The 16,628-nt window shown below is 39.1% G+C and overlaps 1 protein-coding gene across 4 annotated transcripts in view; it reads right to left on the bottom strand.

Annotated features, from left to right (window-relative positions):
* The window catches only part of LOC131366612 (choline transporter-like protein 2), a 37,280-nt gene that overhangs the window by 4,531 nt on the left and 16,121 nt on the right, over positions 1–16,628 (bottom strand). For all 4 annotated transcript variants that reach the window (XM_058411237.1, XM_058411230.1, XM_058411219.1 and 1 more), the window contains exons 2-17: positions 16,316–16,364; positions 15,259–15,332; positions 14,299–14,383; positions 14,031–14,115; positions 13,325–13,429; positions 12,653–12,713; positions 12,360–12,483; positions 9,390–9,473; positions 9,084–9,196; positions 4,421–4,552; positions 4,086–4,185; positions 3,510–3,602; positions 2,908–2,992; positions 2,016–2,278; positions 800–894; positions 507–610 (exon numbers count right to left, since the gene is read on the bottom strand). In XM_058411237.1, coding sequence (XP_058267220.1) covers positions 507–610; positions 800–894; positions 2,016–2,278; positions 2,908–2,992; positions 3,510–3,602; positions 4,086–4,185; positions 4,421–4,552; positions 9,084–9,196; positions 9,390–9,473; positions 12,360–12,483; positions 12,653–12,713; positions 13,325–13,429; positions 14,031–14,115; positions 14,299–14,383; positions 15,259–15,332; positions 16,316–16,364 — 1,652 coding nt within the window. The remainder of the gene's footprint in view (positions 1–506; positions 611–799; positions 895–2,015; positions 2,279–2,907; positions 2,993–3,509; positions 3,603–4,085; positions 4,186–4,420; positions 4,553–9,083; positions 9,197–9,389; positions 9,474–12,359; positions 12,484–12,652; positions 12,714–13,324; positions 13,430–14,030; positions 14,116–14,298; positions 14,384–15,258; positions 15,333–16,315; positions 16,365–16,628) is intronic.

Raw genomic sequence — 16,628 nt, 5'->3', positions numbered from 1 at the left:
AGCATATTAATCAGGGATTTAAACCAAATAAATCTATGGAGAATAATTAAATATCTACTAAGATCTCCATGGTTCAATAAACTATTAAAACAGCCTAAGAATCTTTTTTAAGAAACTTTTACCTTACCCAAAAACTATGATTACACTATTTGTCAATTCCCCAGATGTTTATAGGTTTCATATAACCAAATATCATTAGAATAGAAAATAGTCTAGCAGGCTAGTTAATGTAATTGTTAAAGAGCTAGCTTCCATTTGTCAAAGGCAGACACATGATATTTCAGTATCTGAATTTCAGTTTCTAATCATTTGTGACCTGTTTGAAGAGTTGTGGGAAAAGCTCACAGCTTGTGCATTCCCATTACTTTTTCATTTGCATCTATAAATTCTGAAGTCAAATTTAAAAGATGATACCAGAGGCAAGTAGCAGTTGTTGTGTAGTTCATTGAGATGCAGTAAAACACTGGCTTAGGCTTGGAAAAATGAAAAGGGTCAGGAACACACACCATGATATAAGCATTCCTGTTGATGAACTTGATGAATTTCTCCAGGCACCAGAAGCAGCACTTGAGGCAGCAGAGAAGAAACTTGGCAAATTTATTCTGGGCCACTGTCAAGACAAACCAGGAACTCTTGAACACACACAGCTTATTAAACAGTGGATGAAACTCCACCATATATAAATGACAATGAATTAAACTGCTGGAAACTCATCATGCATGAAATAGGTTTTAACATGCCCAGCACAATGAATTTGATAAGGAGATCATAAAGGATTTGAAGGGTATGTATGACTTACCTTTTAGTTTGTGGTCCAGGTACTCCAGCAGAACCCTGATGACCTGAACGATTGCCAAGATGAGAGAACCGAATGCAAGAGAGCCGGTGTGATACCTAATAAACACAGACACAGAATATAAATACATACAAAGACAGAAATACAACTGATGTCCTGACCCATTAAATATCACTTCATGGTTACACCTGATCTGCTCCCAATTCTCAGCAACGTTATGTGTTCTGATAACATGCAGGAGGCTGAGGCTCTATTGGATTTACATGAGGAAGTGGGTAAATGTAATTATTCCCAGTGCATCATTGACATTTTAGTCATGTAATTTTTAAAAATCCCTTTCAGAGAACAGATGCTGATGAAGATTCCATTATGTCCTGTGAGAAATGAGGTGCCACACATTTTTCAATACAGAAACACTCCAAGAAGCAGTCTCTCAAAACTTTACACACCAAACTTTTATAAAAACCTCTGGGGGTTTCTAGGATTTGTACTTGTGTGGCCATGCACCATACAAGTGGTTACAATAAAGCTAAAAATCAGTTTGAGATTTATGTAGTTTGTTTGGAACTTTAGGAATGATCGCATTTAGTGAAGACATTCCTATGTTTGTGATTCAGACATCAATCACTTTTCCAGTCCAAATCAGACTGTAACTCATGTCAATGGAAACAAACTGCCAGTGATTTAATCCACACCATCTGCTAAGACCATTTTTAAAAAACAGTCAACGTGCATCATTTTACTGACTGTATTCGGGAAGCAAAACTGGCATAGATTCTACAAAGTAAAAGTTATTTCCTCAAAAGCTGTATTATTGGTTGTGAGTGCTGTTTGACACTTCAGTCCATCTTCATAAAATCATCAAAGCATCAAGTTGCCATGTTGAAAACATTTTCATCCCATTCAGGACAGAAATACTGCCTTGTAATCTTGTAATCTCCTCAGTGAAAATACTGATCTGGATTCTAGTGAAGCTAGTATTTGCTCTAAAGTGAGAATTGGATCCATATCATGCCAGGAAAAACACCTCCCACTGCATGTCCCTTCAATTAGCCTGCTATCTGTATAAACCACGGTATACATGTGAAGAGAGACCAAAACAAACTGCAGTTGGATGACCAGCTGGTCTGCAAGATAATCCAAGCAAAATCCTGTAATTGTTTCATTTTATTTCTATTTATAGATGTGGGGAAGGACATTCGCACACTCAGTCACATACCTGAGAGCTCTGCCAAATGAGGCAAACACTGGGCAGGCAGGCATATCGCGGGACTTGTTGAATGCCCAGTAGTAGGAAGCAAATGCACCGGCCAAGGTCATCTGACCCAAGGCTGTCACGAAGTTGGCACACCAGAAAAAGAGGAAGACGTTGTAGAACTGTAGGAAGATGAGGTACTTGTGGTAGGCAGATTCACCGCCATAGAACGCAAAAAGGCACTGTGACTCTGGACACTGTTTCTGCATTTCAGAGGTGGTGTAGTTCTGAAACAAAAGAAAGCGAACACTGGAATGACTATATTTCCTATCCTACACTTGTATGGATATTACACTGGGTCTTGATCAATTTTAGTCAAGCACAATCAATCGGCACTCAATCAGGACACTGTTTGTTGCAGTTATTTCCAACACACCCAGGTATAAAAACTGGAGAAACAAAAAATTTATTTGGTTGTGTTGATCCATGCTCTAAGAAACTGTGTAGGTTTGATTTTTGATATTCTGATAGCAATACATCAATGTAAGTCTGTCTGAGAGCGATGCTGCATTATTTCATGTTGACGAACTTGTATACTTCATATCTACTATAAATGCCCTAAATCAAATCATTTACTATACAATCAGTGTGTGGTGACTGATATAATATCCATATAACTAGACAAACAAATGACATATTCAAGATATTTTATATGGAGAACCACCTTAATGGGGGTCAAATCTTTTTCACCACATTTTCCACAAATAGAAAATATTCTGGACAGAAAACTATAAATAACTACTATTGATTTCTGTTTCTTTAGTGTATCCATTACAAATGCAAATTTAAGTTCAACTGCAGTTATTCCAATGGAAGAATCATCCATCTAACATGGTCAGTTTGCTGAAACACTCACCTCGGGGTTGCAGCTGTTCCTTGCGTATATACACTCACCCTGATTAAAGACTTTGTACACTGCCTCATTGGATGTGGAGAGGAAGCTGAGTAAAGGTGTCAAGGTCTTTTTTTGTAGAGTTACAATGATGGTTAAACCATGATAACAAAACAACAACAACTTATTTTCCTTATAATCTCCAGCCTCGGTGTGTTCTTTCACTTGAAGTTAATAAATGCAAATAATAATAATAATAATAATAATAATAATAATAAGTCTGCATTGAGACGCCACAAAGCCTTTCATCCTGAACACTTTATCATGATGGAAAACTATATCCACTACATAAACATTAATCAACCTAAAGCAGAAGGCCATTTCTTTAGTTGAGCTGTATTTTTTCTCGTGGCTATGACTCAACAGATTTAGATTCAGACGCAAAACATTTACCAACTGCTACTGCCATATTACTGACAAGAAGCCACTTTAAAAATCCAAACTGTTCTGTTACTGTTTACCAGTCCAGCGCTCACGAGACAAAACCCAAATGGGACTGGGATAACAAGGCCCACAAGTCACAGAATAATGCGTGATGGGACAATTAAAGCAGAGCTAAAGGATACATAGCTGTGATGGCCCAGTATGCAATGACTATGGATAGGAGCAAGAAGGTTAACAGAGGGTAAAACAACGATGACATCACATGTCCGATGGCCCTGTAAAATATAAAAAAAGTGTTAAAGAATTAGACTTACAGCATGAATATTTTTTTTAAATGCTAATGGTTAAATTTTATCTTGAATGTAGTTTCACTATCCAAATACAGTTAGTCATTGCTTTCTGGTCCACCAGAGATTAGATAAGGGCTGAAAGAGAACGCCACCCAAAAACACTGAGATGTATTTCTAAAAAAGGATTATGTGTTGGAAAGTAAATGGTCTCTCTGCTAGAGCAGTACCGTGTTATAATAAGAATAACACCAGCCCTATATTCCAAAGCTGTTTTTTTTTTTTTTTAACAAAATACAGACAACCGAGAACGGTTCTACCACGAGAGTCGAAAACTAGCCGTTTCTGAAATAGCAGTTATAAAACAAATTTACAATGAATAGTAGTTATGAAGGCATCTATATTTAATCATTTTCGTTTGCTATCTGACTAAGACTGAATGTTATGACAGAACCCATGTACTGTACACACCTGCTGGCCTCTTTGATCAGAGCAATGGCGATTAAGATTCTCTTTCTGAGGAAGATTAGGAGCAGGATGATGATCAGCTCCACTATTGCCAGAATGATTACTGCAGAGATGAACAGAGCAGAAATCTCAGCATATGCATGGCAAACATCCTATACTTTTGTTTTCATTCTGTTTCAGCAAGTCACATCTGAGCCAGCTAATACTTATTCTAAAACCCCCTGGCCTCCCAATTCCCAAACTGAAGATGTCCTCAATTGCTCATGATGAACAAAAGACAGGAACAAAACAAAAACATGGTGAGGACAGAGCAGCTGTGGAGACTTTAAGCAACTCACTGAAGGCTAACCAGGTCTGTCTGATATGCAGGTACACATTCAAGTCCATCTGGAAGCCCAGCTCCTTGAGGGTGATGTTGGCCCCAGGGGTGTTCTTTAGATGAACATACTCCAGGCTGCAGTGGAGGATACCTGATTAAACAGAAATAAAAAATAATGAGCAAAAACTAAAGCTTGCAGTGTCTTCGACAGCAGAAACAAACTTAAAACAAACAAGGAACTAGACATTTTTATACACTACTCACAAAAAGTTAAGGATATTTGGCTTTTGGGTGAAATTTATGGAAAATGTAAAAAGTTCACGCTACAGTGATATTGTATCATAAAAGTAGAAGCATGCAATGGTGATTTCCTCATCTCAAACAATTTATTGAGACAAAAGCCAACAAAAGTGGTGGGTATACCACAACAAAAAATGTCAATGTCTCAATATTTCGTCATGTGCCCTTGACCAATGTTCCCTTTAAGCTGCACGCACGCACGGCCGCGCAAACTAATTGAGGGTCCCGCGCAGCACAAGTTCAGACCACGCAGATGATGCGCATCCAGTCAGCAATGGCAAAAAGAAAAAGATGAAACATCTCTGCAAAAGCCTAAGAAAAAGGTTTGTTTGACTTAAGCAAGAATGGCTAAATGAAATCGTTGAAACGGATACAAGTGATGGTCCCAATAAGTCAGTTAAATTGTCTGACATATTTAGCTTTGGAGCTAATGGGATTGTGTGCAAAATTTGCTCCAAAAATCAATTCACATACAAAACTGTATTTGCCGGGATCATTCAGCTGGCACAATGCAGCGCCCAGGACATTGCCGATGCAATAATAAAGTTCTACACTGATTACAGACTTAATTTGCAGAAAATGGCCATGTTAACGTCTGACGGCGCTTTTGTCATGTTAGGCAAACATAATGGAGTTACTGCAATATTAAGACGGCAAATACCGCACCTTACAGAACACTCCGTTTCTCTTCGAGAGGATTTGGGAATTGATGATGCATGGAAAGGTGTGCCGTTGATGAAAGAAGTGAAAACACTTTTAAGGACAGTATATTCACTATTCAGTAGGTCTTCTGTGAAGAAAAGCAAATTCGACGAGCTGGCAGATGTTTTAGAAGTGGATTCATGGTCTTTCAGGCCATTGAATGAGGTTCACTGGCTGTCGCGTTACCAAGCTGTAAATGCGTTTTTGCGGAATTACAGTCTGTTAACAGAGTACTGTACAAAAGAAGCAGACAACGAAGACCCGATTGCAAAATACTGTCTCAAAAAAAACTCTGATCCCAAGTACAGAGTTGCAATTACTGTGCTCGGAGATGTGTTGGAAGAACTAGCTAAGATCAGTGTCTCCGTGCAGCGCAGCAATCTTAGCATCATTGATGCCCATTGCTTTGCCAGAGCTAAGATGGAAAAACTTTGATCTCAGTATCTTGGGGAGCATGTTTATTGGAGCAACCGTGTGAATGAGCTGTTGGGGAAAAATGAATAAATACAATATGCAATAAATACAGCAGACAAAATTCTGTTTGTCCGCAAAGTCAGTGACAATCCTGATGCACGATTTCGTGAAGGTGAGCTTAAAAAATGGTCTGCTTTTAGCCTAGAAACATTGGATTCAACACTCCATTTTGATCACAGCACAAATGATGTAACCATACTGACAGAAGTTCCACGCTTTTCTGAAACAAATAGATGAAGCCGCCACCGAGAGCATCTGTCAACAGTACAAGGATTTCAAGTTCACCGTCAAAGAAAAACGAAAGACCGGAGCGCTGCAGACATTCACTGAAATGGTAACCTGGACACTAAAAAGTCAGGAGTACGCGGAGCTTGCACAGTTGATTGACATTTGCGGGACATTCCAAGCGTCTAGTGCAGACTGTGAACGTGGTTTCAGTCTCATGAATCGTATCAAGACAAATTCACGCAGCCGACTTCAGACCACCCACTTGGATCAGCTAATGAGAATTCGGTCTACACAAGCAGACGGGTCTATAAATCTGGACACGGTCTATAACCACTGGAAAAGGATCAAGGACAGACGGGAGAAGTTTTAAAGGCACAGGTTTTGTAGGCTACATTATTAATAAATGCATAGTAATAATGCATGCATTTAATGTGTTTGACTTGCACAATTTTTATACTGTTTGCTGAAATATAAATTTTAATATAACTTTATACATTACATTATGTTTAAGTATTGTGGTTAATTAACTGACAAAAGCTTTACACTTTATTTAAAAGGCTAAGTTACTATAACTAGATCTGTAGTCACTGAAAGAAAACAGGCAGATAATATTTTATTATTGTGATGCATCTTTGTTTTCAGATGCTGTATAGAGAGAGGTTCCAAATCTCCACAGACCTGCATGGCCAGTCAAGAAAGGACTGATGAAGCACTATTGCACTAAAAGTTGTTAAAAATGTTAGAACTAAAACTGTTGTTTTGTTTGTATATGGTTTAAATACAATCTGGTTTAATAAAATGTGTTCGGTTAAAAATATTGATCATTCATTAATAACACATTTGTTGAACTGTTAATAGAATTGACTAAATATTCTATCAAACTATAGCCCATCAGGTAATGGTAACATGCTGATTTTTGTGACTATATAAAGATTTTTGCTGAAATTGCTCACAGGTTAAATGTTTGCACTCATAGAACTTTGTATTTGCTCAGTGCAGTAAAAAATTAGAGGGAACATTGCCCTTGACCATCAATTACAGCTTGACAACGACGTGTCATGCTGTTCACGAGTCGACTTATCGTCTGCTAAGGCATGGCATTCCACTCTTCTTGAAGGGCGGCCCTCAGGTCATTGAGGTTCTGGGGTGCAGGGTTACGAGCCTCTACACAGCGACTCAGCTGATCCCATAGGTTTTCTATGGGATTCAGGTCTGGAGAAAGTGCAGGCCACTCCATTTGAGGTACCCCAGCCTCCAGCAGCTGTTCCCTAATGATGCGACCTCGATGAGCTGGAGCATTGTCGTCCATGAAGATGAAATTAGGCCTGTGTTGTTCATGCAGGGGCACAATGACTGGATTAATGATGTTATTCAGGTAGTATTGGCTTGTCACTGTACCATTCACAAGATGTAGGGCAGTTATGTATTGAGTAGACACACCTGTCCAGACTGTAATGCCACCACAACAGTGGCTGATGCATAGCGCTCTCCTTGACGTCTCCAACATCGTTGGCGGCCATCATTTCTGCTCAGCATGAATCAACTTTCATCAGAGAACAGCACTGAGGCCCACTGGTCCCTCGACCAGCGTAAATGCTCTCTGGCCCATGCAAGACAGGGACGCGTGTGCCTGGTGGTGTGGTCAGGTACCCTTGCAGGTCATCTAGCACACAGACCACACTGATGTAAACGTTTTCGAATGGTCCGACATGACACTTGGGTGCCTCTCACCTCCCTTAAATGTGCCTGGAGTTGAGTGGCATTCATCATCCGGTTCTGCAGGGCACTGTTCATAATGAAGCGGTCTTCAACGTGGGATGTGGCCAAAGGAGGTCCACTTCTATGTCTTTCTGTGACTCTTCCAGTCTCTATGTACCTCGGTAGCAACCTGCTGATGACACTGACACTCTAAGCTCAGTGGGCACTTCCCTCTGAGAACATCCTGTTTGAAGCCTCGCAATGGCGAGGTACTGTTGATCAATTGTTGGGTGTCGTCTTGGTCTCATGATGTCAAAATGTGAACAGCATGGTGAAGAGGACTGTTTAAATACCAATTCTAATTGAACCAGAAAATTTATTGGTCGATTCATGGATCAAACACCAGTTGTGAATTTTGCCGTTAAGCACCTTGTTAGAGAACAGCAAGTTATGCAAAAAGTACTGAAGCACTGAACAGTTGGACATGAGCATTCAAAAGTGTAGAGAAGGTCAAATTAAAGTTCACCTGTAAAGGTTATAGTGCATTTTAGGTGCATCCTGAAATTTCACCTGAAAGCTGAATATCCTTAACTTTTTGTGAGTAGTGTATGTGCCTAATTTAGGAAAACGGCACCTACATAGTCATAGATGTACAAGAGCTACGTTTTATATATATTACACACTCATCAGCCACATAAATAAGAACTGTACACCTGCTTCAATCATAAGGCAGCAGTGCAATGCAGAAAATAATGCTGATAGGGTTAATGTACAGGTTCACTGGTATAAGAGAGTGCAGGCAACATCTTTCCAAACATCAGTTCAGTTCAGTTCCCACTGTAGCCTCATTTGCCTATTCCTGGCTGATAGGAGGGGAACCAAGATGTGGTTTTCTTCTGTTATGACTCTGTGCCTCAGTGATCAATGTTTTGCATTCAGAGATGCAGTTCCACCCCAAACTGTTGCAAAAAGAGTTATTTGTGATATTCTTGCTGTCAGCTCCTACCTGCCTGTCCATTCTCTTTACCCTAAACAAGGTGTTTCTCCACCTGATGAACTGCTTCTCACTGGATGTTATTGAACCATTATGTGTAAAATCTGAGTCCAGGTGTTGCTATTAAACTAACCTGTGAGTGCATACACTGTATATAATAAAGCTTGATTGCCTAACTGTACTGCATTCACTGTTCACTGATTATACTAGTGAATAGTGACAGATTTCAAATACAGGTTTCTTAGCACCCAAAATGTATGCTCGTTTGTTCTGACAGAGACCCTACCATATCCAATGACGAGGATGACCATGATGATCATAACCCAGACCATGATGCCAGCTAAGAACCTCAGCAGTACAATGAAGATCAGACTCAGGATTGTTGCTATGACCAGGCCACTGATGAAACACAACCAACACAGAATATAAGCTTCACATATAACATAAGAGATCAATGTATAATAACAACTGTATAATGTTAAACAACATATAATCAGATTTGACAGATACTGCAACTTGGTTTCAGATCATCAGCATCATTAAGTTAAGAATGAGGCATACATTCTTCTTAGACAGATTATTATTTACTTACAGGATTATCCAATACCATGACTGTGTGAAATCCTCAAAGATCTTCATCACCACCATTCGAGTTTCAGCAAGTATTGTGGCATTCCTGCAAGCAGCAAAAACAACATACATAACTTAATTGTCTTTAATCCTTCTACATAAAAAAAAAATAAATACATACTTGCAAACTCCAGAGCAGTGAGATCCCCAGATTGGATAGACAGCAATAGTATCTCAATCAGTGAAGTGGAATTAATAAGCTCACACCACACACACAGTTGTCAGTGAGGTGACATTTTTCCACTATCAAATATGGAGAGATTTGTGTGTGTCCAGTTTGCTATATGGTTCCTTAAACACTGGGGATACCACAATACTCAATATAATATTGAACTATTCGGTACAACCTCTACAGTTCAATACGTGTATGTTAATCACAATTATTTCCGTTCTTGTTTAAATAATTTCCATGAGTTTTATTATTCTCTGAACTGGCTGTTTGTGTTTGCCTGTACTGTATGACTACGCGCTGAGACATATGAACACCTCCCCTCGAGTAAATATCCAATCAGTGAGCGCTAAAGTTAGGGGCGCTTAACCATGCTTGCGATGCTGGTGTCAGATTTCACACTCTAACCATAGCGAGTGGTGAAGTGAGACAGAAATACGAGGAAGCACCGCCGTCTTTCAAAACTGTGGTGTTGGGGACATTTCGGATTTGCCTGTTGACTATGATGCCGAGGACTGTGTGCAAGCACTGTTACACGAGAGTTACCTACTCAAATGGAAATACTTCCAACATGGCCACACTTCTGAAGCGCCAGGGATATCACTGTCTGGAAGCAGGATGGCAGAGCAGGTAACACAGGCATCCAAAAAGCTACAGTCCCTAGCTGATTCCTTCCAGCATTCATACACAACTGATTCTGAGAGACGCAAAAAATAACAAATGCAGTAGGGGTGTTCATTGCTAAATATTTGCCGCCGTTTTCGGTGATGTGGGCTTTCGACACCTTATAAAAGTGCTCGACCCATGTTACACACTACCGTCACATACTTTTTTTTTCTCTCTACGAAAGGACGCGCAATAACATCAAAAACCTTTGGGTAAAGCACAAAGCCTTGCTCTAACAACAGATAGTTGGGCCTCAGGGGCAACAGTGTGTTCTCATGGTGACTATTCATTTGATGTCGGATTGGGAAATAAAGAGCGCCATACTCCAAACCCGTCCCCTGTATGAAAGTCATACAAGTGCTAATTTATAGAGATATATATTATATTATTATTATATATATAATATAATATAATATAATATATAATATAATATAATATAATATAATATAATATAATATAATATAATATAATATAATATAATAAATACATACATACATACATACACACACACACACACACACACCCACACCCCCCCTATATTGCCAGAAGTATTCGCTCACCTGCATATGAACTTAAGTGACATCCCATTCCTAATCCATAGGGTTCAATATGACGTCAGTCCACCCTTTGCAGCTATAACAGCTTCAACTCTTCTGGGAAGGCTGTCCACAAGGTTTAGGAGTGTGTTTATGGGAATTTTTGACCATTCTTCCAGAAGCGCATTTGTGAGGTCACACACTGATGTTGGACGAGAAGGCCTGGCTCTCAGTCTCCGCTCTAATTCATCCCAAAGGTGTTCTATCGGGTTGAGGTCAGGACTCTGTGCAGGCCAGTCAAGTTCATCCACACCAGACTCTGTCATCCATGTCTTTATGGACCTTGCTTTGTGCACTGGTGCACAGTCATGTTGGAAGAGGAAGGGGCCAGCTCCAAACTGTTCCCACAAAGTTGGGAGCATGGAATTGTCCAAAATGTCTTGGTATGCTGAAGCATTCAGAGTTCCTTTCACTGGAACTAAGGGGCCAAGCCCAGCTCCTGAAAAACAACCCCACACCATAATCCCCCCTCCACCAAACTTTACACTTGGCACAATGCAGTCAGACAAGTACCGTTCTCCTGGCAACCGCCAAACCCAGACTCGTCCATCAGATTGCCAGATGGAGAAGCGTGATTCATCACTCCAGAGAACGCGTCTCCACTGCTCTAGAGTCCAGTGGCGGCATGCTTTACACCACTGCATCCGACGCTTTGCATTGCACTTGGTGATGTCTGGCTTGGATGCAGCTGCTCGGCCATGGAAACCCATTCCATGAAGCTCTCTGCGCACTGTTCTTGAGCTAATCTGAAGGTCACATGAAGTTTGGAGGTCTGTAGCGATTGACTCTGCAGAAAGTTGGCGACCTCTTCGCACTATGCGCCTCAGCATCCGCTGATCCCGCTCCGTCAGTTTACGTGGCCTACCACTTCGTGGCTGAGTTGCTGTTGTTCCCAAACACTTCCACGTTCTTATAATACAGCTGACAGTTGACTGTGGAATATTTAGGAGCGAGGAAATTTCACGACTGGATTTGTTGCACAGGTGGCATCCTATCACAGTTCCACGCTGGAATTCACTGAGCTCCTGAGAGCGACCCATTCTTTCACAAATGTTTGTAAAAACAGTCTGCATGCCTAGGTGCTTGATTTTATACACCTGTGGCCATGGAAGTGATTGGAACACCTGATTCTGATTATTTGGATGGGTGAGCGAATACTTTTGGCAATATAGTGTGTGTGCAATTATATATATATATATATATATATATATATATTTTATCTCACTATTTTCAGTAGCATGTGTACAAGTTGATTTTTGCATTTAAGTAAAATAAAGAGAATTGAAACTAAAACTAGTTTTTTTTTTCTTAACATCTGTTCCTGTCACCTAAGCAAAGAAAAATGAAAAAAACATTTTAATTTGCCAAGCCCGAAAACCGTGGTACGTATTGAACCGTGGGTTAACTGTATTGTTGCATCCCTATTAAACACACAGACATTCAGGCATGTGAGCTGCGAGTGTGTGTGTATATGTACACTAGTATCTGTGTGTCCACTCACTTTACAGCTGGCAGTAAGTCATTGGCCTTTACAGGATTGCCCTGTGGGTCCAGAAAATTGGTACTGTTTCCTACAGTGACCTCATTTCCCTTTTTTCCAAGAGCAGGGAAACACCTCCGTGTGACTGAAAAATGAAATAATAATGAAAAGACAACAACCAGAAGAACTGTATTTAAAACTGATGTTCTCATCGTAACACATTCACAGCTTATAAAGACATCTTGTAAATTCTAAAAAACAACAAAATTTCTGTTTAAAATAAAGCTGACGTGTAAGAAGAGACAAGGTCTTACATGGCTTGCTAGGGATGAGCACTGCAGGACAAATCCCCTTTTTCAGGATCTCAGTCGGACTCTAAGATAAAAGATATTTAAAAAATCCTCTTTTTTTGCTCATTTGGGGGAGCCCATGTTTGGCCATGTTGCTCCACAGTGGTGTTTAATGACATATAAAACACTTTAAATTCTTTAAAGTGCTAAATGGCTACTTTCATAAGTATTTCTCTTTTTATCTAGCCTACTAGGGGCAATATTTTCATATAAATGTTCCAAAAGAATTTTTTCCTCACACAAATTTATATCTCCAGAGTAAATGGTGATATCAAACCCATTTCTGCTTTCTGAGATGTCCCAAGTGCTTGTTCATAAGCATCTAAAATTTGCGCGTGAGGTTATCCAACAGAGGGGAAAAACATCCCCGACTAAAAGCCGACAGTGTCCTGACTATTTTGATATCAGACTCGTAGTGATAAATTATTTGTTTATACTAATTATAATAAATGTATTATAAGTTGATTTCCATTCCACCAGCAGAATGAAAAGCCAGTGTACTGTAAAGGCTTAAACATCTGTGTCAAAATGGCAGAGACAAGCAGACAGACAGGCAAGACATAAGCAGTCAGACAAAAGGTTAGCAAAAATTCTTTTACTATTTGTTTTTTTTTTAAACCTTCATATTCCACCTACCAGGTTGCCTGGGTCTTCTGTACAGAAGCTTTTGTAGTAAGCCCGGTCATTGGTTGCAATTTTTAATAGAGCCATGGATTTGTCAGGGCATTTCTCCACACAAATCTAGAAATCAAGAGAGATCAATGCAAAGATGCAGGAGTGTTTTTCTGGTTATAGATACCCCTAGATTGGGTCGTCACACCACCCCAGTGTGACAGCACCTAGTTTAAGTCTAAAATGACACGCTGGCAAAAATTAAAACCACAAATCATCTGACATTTAACCCACAGTAATGAATTTAAACAGTTATGACACTCATTTGCTCATACAATTTTGCGTTTCTAGAAACACCAATGTTTTATCAAGTTTATATAAAAGTAAAACAAGCGTAAAAATTAGACTACAGATAATTCACTAGCACATTTGCTAAACAGTCTTTACAAAGGGCTATTTCTTGCATTGCTTTGTCCATACAGGTCATAATCTGCACAATCCGACTCTTCAGTAGGCACAGTGTAACATCAGTAAAATCTCAGCAGGTTTAAAGATTTAAATATATTAGTACTGAATTCTTTGTTTTACAAGCTGTTATACAAATCTAACCATAAACATAAAGCATCAGCAGCAACAGTTTCTCTGTTCTTAACAGTTTCCACACAATGACTCATTTACCAGTATATTATTTAATCAAGTAGTCGGTCAGTACGAGGATGAGGACGTGTACCTGAGTGGTGGGGCACTGGAACTCTAGCAGGACTACAGGACTCGCACACTTCAGGATGTTAAAGTAGAAGAGGTAGGGCTTCTTCCTGTTTTACAGACACCACAATCCGTAAATTATTCATATGCACATACAAAGAGCTGGCAGAAACAATAAAATGCTTTTGGTGTATTTATCATCATTTTAAATTCTACTCATTCTCCATTTGTTTTAAGAGTTCAAGGTTAACAATAAACATGAAGACATTCAGATGTCTGGCTTTTCAACTTACTCCAGAGGAGTTCCAACTTGACCACAGAATTCCCCTCTACTGTTTGTGGGGTAAATAACCTTCCTAGGGTCACCCTGAGACCATGCTGGAGAGAAAAGAAAACTGAGTACTAATATTACAAACACAGACATTACATAACGTTCATACTGAGACTATCCCAGTCATGAAGTGTTGTAAGAACATAAAACACAGTGGAGATAAATAGGAAGCATGGTCAACTTGGCTGAAGACGTGACATGGCATGCAAGTTATGTGCTGTACATGTTTGAATAGAAAAGACTACAGTATAAGGCCTTGTTGTGCCACAGGACTCTGTAGGCTGGAGAACTGAATCCAATTAAACAAAAATTGCATCACAATGACTTATATAGTTCGCATTTAGACCAGTAAGCCTCTGTCCAGCCAAACAATAATCGTGACTGTTTCCACATCAAGCAGACTGAGCCTGGCATTGCCCTTAACGTAAAATAATGAAGGCTGCGATTTGTTCTGACTTCTTCATTAATATTTATATGTACTTCTACTAACCAAACACTAGCCAACACAAGGTATGATAAGCCACTAATTATTTAGCAATAATCTTATTAGTATTTTCCTGATACACCGACAAATACCTTAAAAAAAAAAAAACGATAATGATCCCTTTTGTAGAATTGGCCTCAATGAGGACAGCAAATTTCTAAATCATTCACTGTGATTTTTCAACCAACTGTGCTTGAAGGCATGCAGGTTTTGTGTACACACCGATTTTCTAGCAATTCTTTTATACAGGTCTATATTTCACATAGACGATTGTGTTAATGTGGGCCCATTATCTGTTTAAAACCATAATTACATAAACCTATGCCTCGTCTCCCCTCCCTTTGTCTACGCACAGGTGAAGACACGAATACAAAAGACCATGAATACAGACATTGGCACTTTTAAAACTAGAAGCTTTAAAGTAAGGCAATGACTCACCTAGTATTCCCACAGCTATATATCCAAGTATGGCCACGACAAAAATAATACAGCAAATAATGTCTGTGCAGCCTCTGGAAAGGAAAACAACAACAAAAAAATGGACAGGGAACAAAACAGCATTTGATTTAGCGCTCCATTATATTTGACAGAACTACATTTATGTTTATGCACTAGACACACACACACACACACACACACACACACACACACACATATGACTCCATTACTCAAATTCTATTTTATTTTATTCTTTTTAAAGCTAGCCAGAAAGGATCACAGGTCACCATCTGGTTCAGATTAGAGGCGTGTATCAGGATAGAATCAAAGCACTGAGCAGGAGGTTTTTCCTCTCAGGTGAACATGAGCATTTGTATATTCAGTAACATTAATGAAATGGCATGGTGGTTTTATTTAGGCTGCTATGCTAGTGACTTTTTTTTTTTTTTTTTTTTTTAACAATAGCACCAACTAAAGTGCTGCCATTTCTACATCCTGTGTTAGGTCACGCCCACTTTGCAGCATTATACAAATACAGATACAATCTACTAGCATTTGCTCAGATGCTACACAAGCAGCATTGCTCACATAGTTAAAACTTACTATAGTACCCTGCCCTGGGTGACATGCATACTAGTCACCCAGGGCGGGTTACTATAGTGTAAAATGTTAGTAATTTCACACCCTTATTCTGGGATGCATATTTTGCAACTGTAAAGCAGCCTGCAGATGTACACAACTGTGTATGTAAAAATATAGGATGCTGCCATATAGTCATAAGCATTTTTTTTTTTTTTTTTTTTTAACACAGGAGACGATTTTAACTGGTTTATATGGAAATCACATTAGAAATGCACAAGCTAAGCAATGAAATAAAAAATCGTCTGGAATTACGCGTCACATTATTTTTCCAAGGACGAACACAGCGAACATGCCAACTGATGACGCATATGTGCAGCAGGAATGTTGTGTATATGTTGCTAAAACCATGCACAACACTGACACTATTAGCACTTCCTGTTAATAAGACAGATTTTAAACAAAACGTGTTTCTTACCTGTTTTGGATTGGCCCTTTAAAGTTGGGGTCATATTTTCTGGGTTCACCTACAAAGACAATAAAAAGTAAAAGTAACTCATCCAGTCCATTACATTACTGAACAATTCTCTAAACATGAATGACAATGTATTGCTTCTAATGGAGAAGGTATTATAGAAATAAACCAAATAAGAGAATTAACAGATTGTTATAGAAGGGACTTCAATAAAAATAATCTCTCAATTCTTATTAAACAGTTCACAGGCACAATCTGCTTCTGTGATTGTTATTTATGATCTAGCTTAGTTTATTAAATGGTCTACTATTCTCAT

This window comes from Hemibagrus wyckioides, linkage group LG02, assembly GCF_019097595.1.
Source record: "Hemibagrus wyckioides isolate EC202008001 linkage group LG02, SWU_Hwy_1.0, whole genome shotgun sequence".
NCBI classification, from domain to species: Eukaryota; Metazoa; Chordata; class Actinopteri; order Siluriformes; family Bagridae; genus Hemibagrus; species Hemibagrus wyckioides.
The sequence above is the reverse complement of the archived record's forward strand: the minus strand, read 5'-3'. Positions and strand labels throughout refer to the sequence as shown.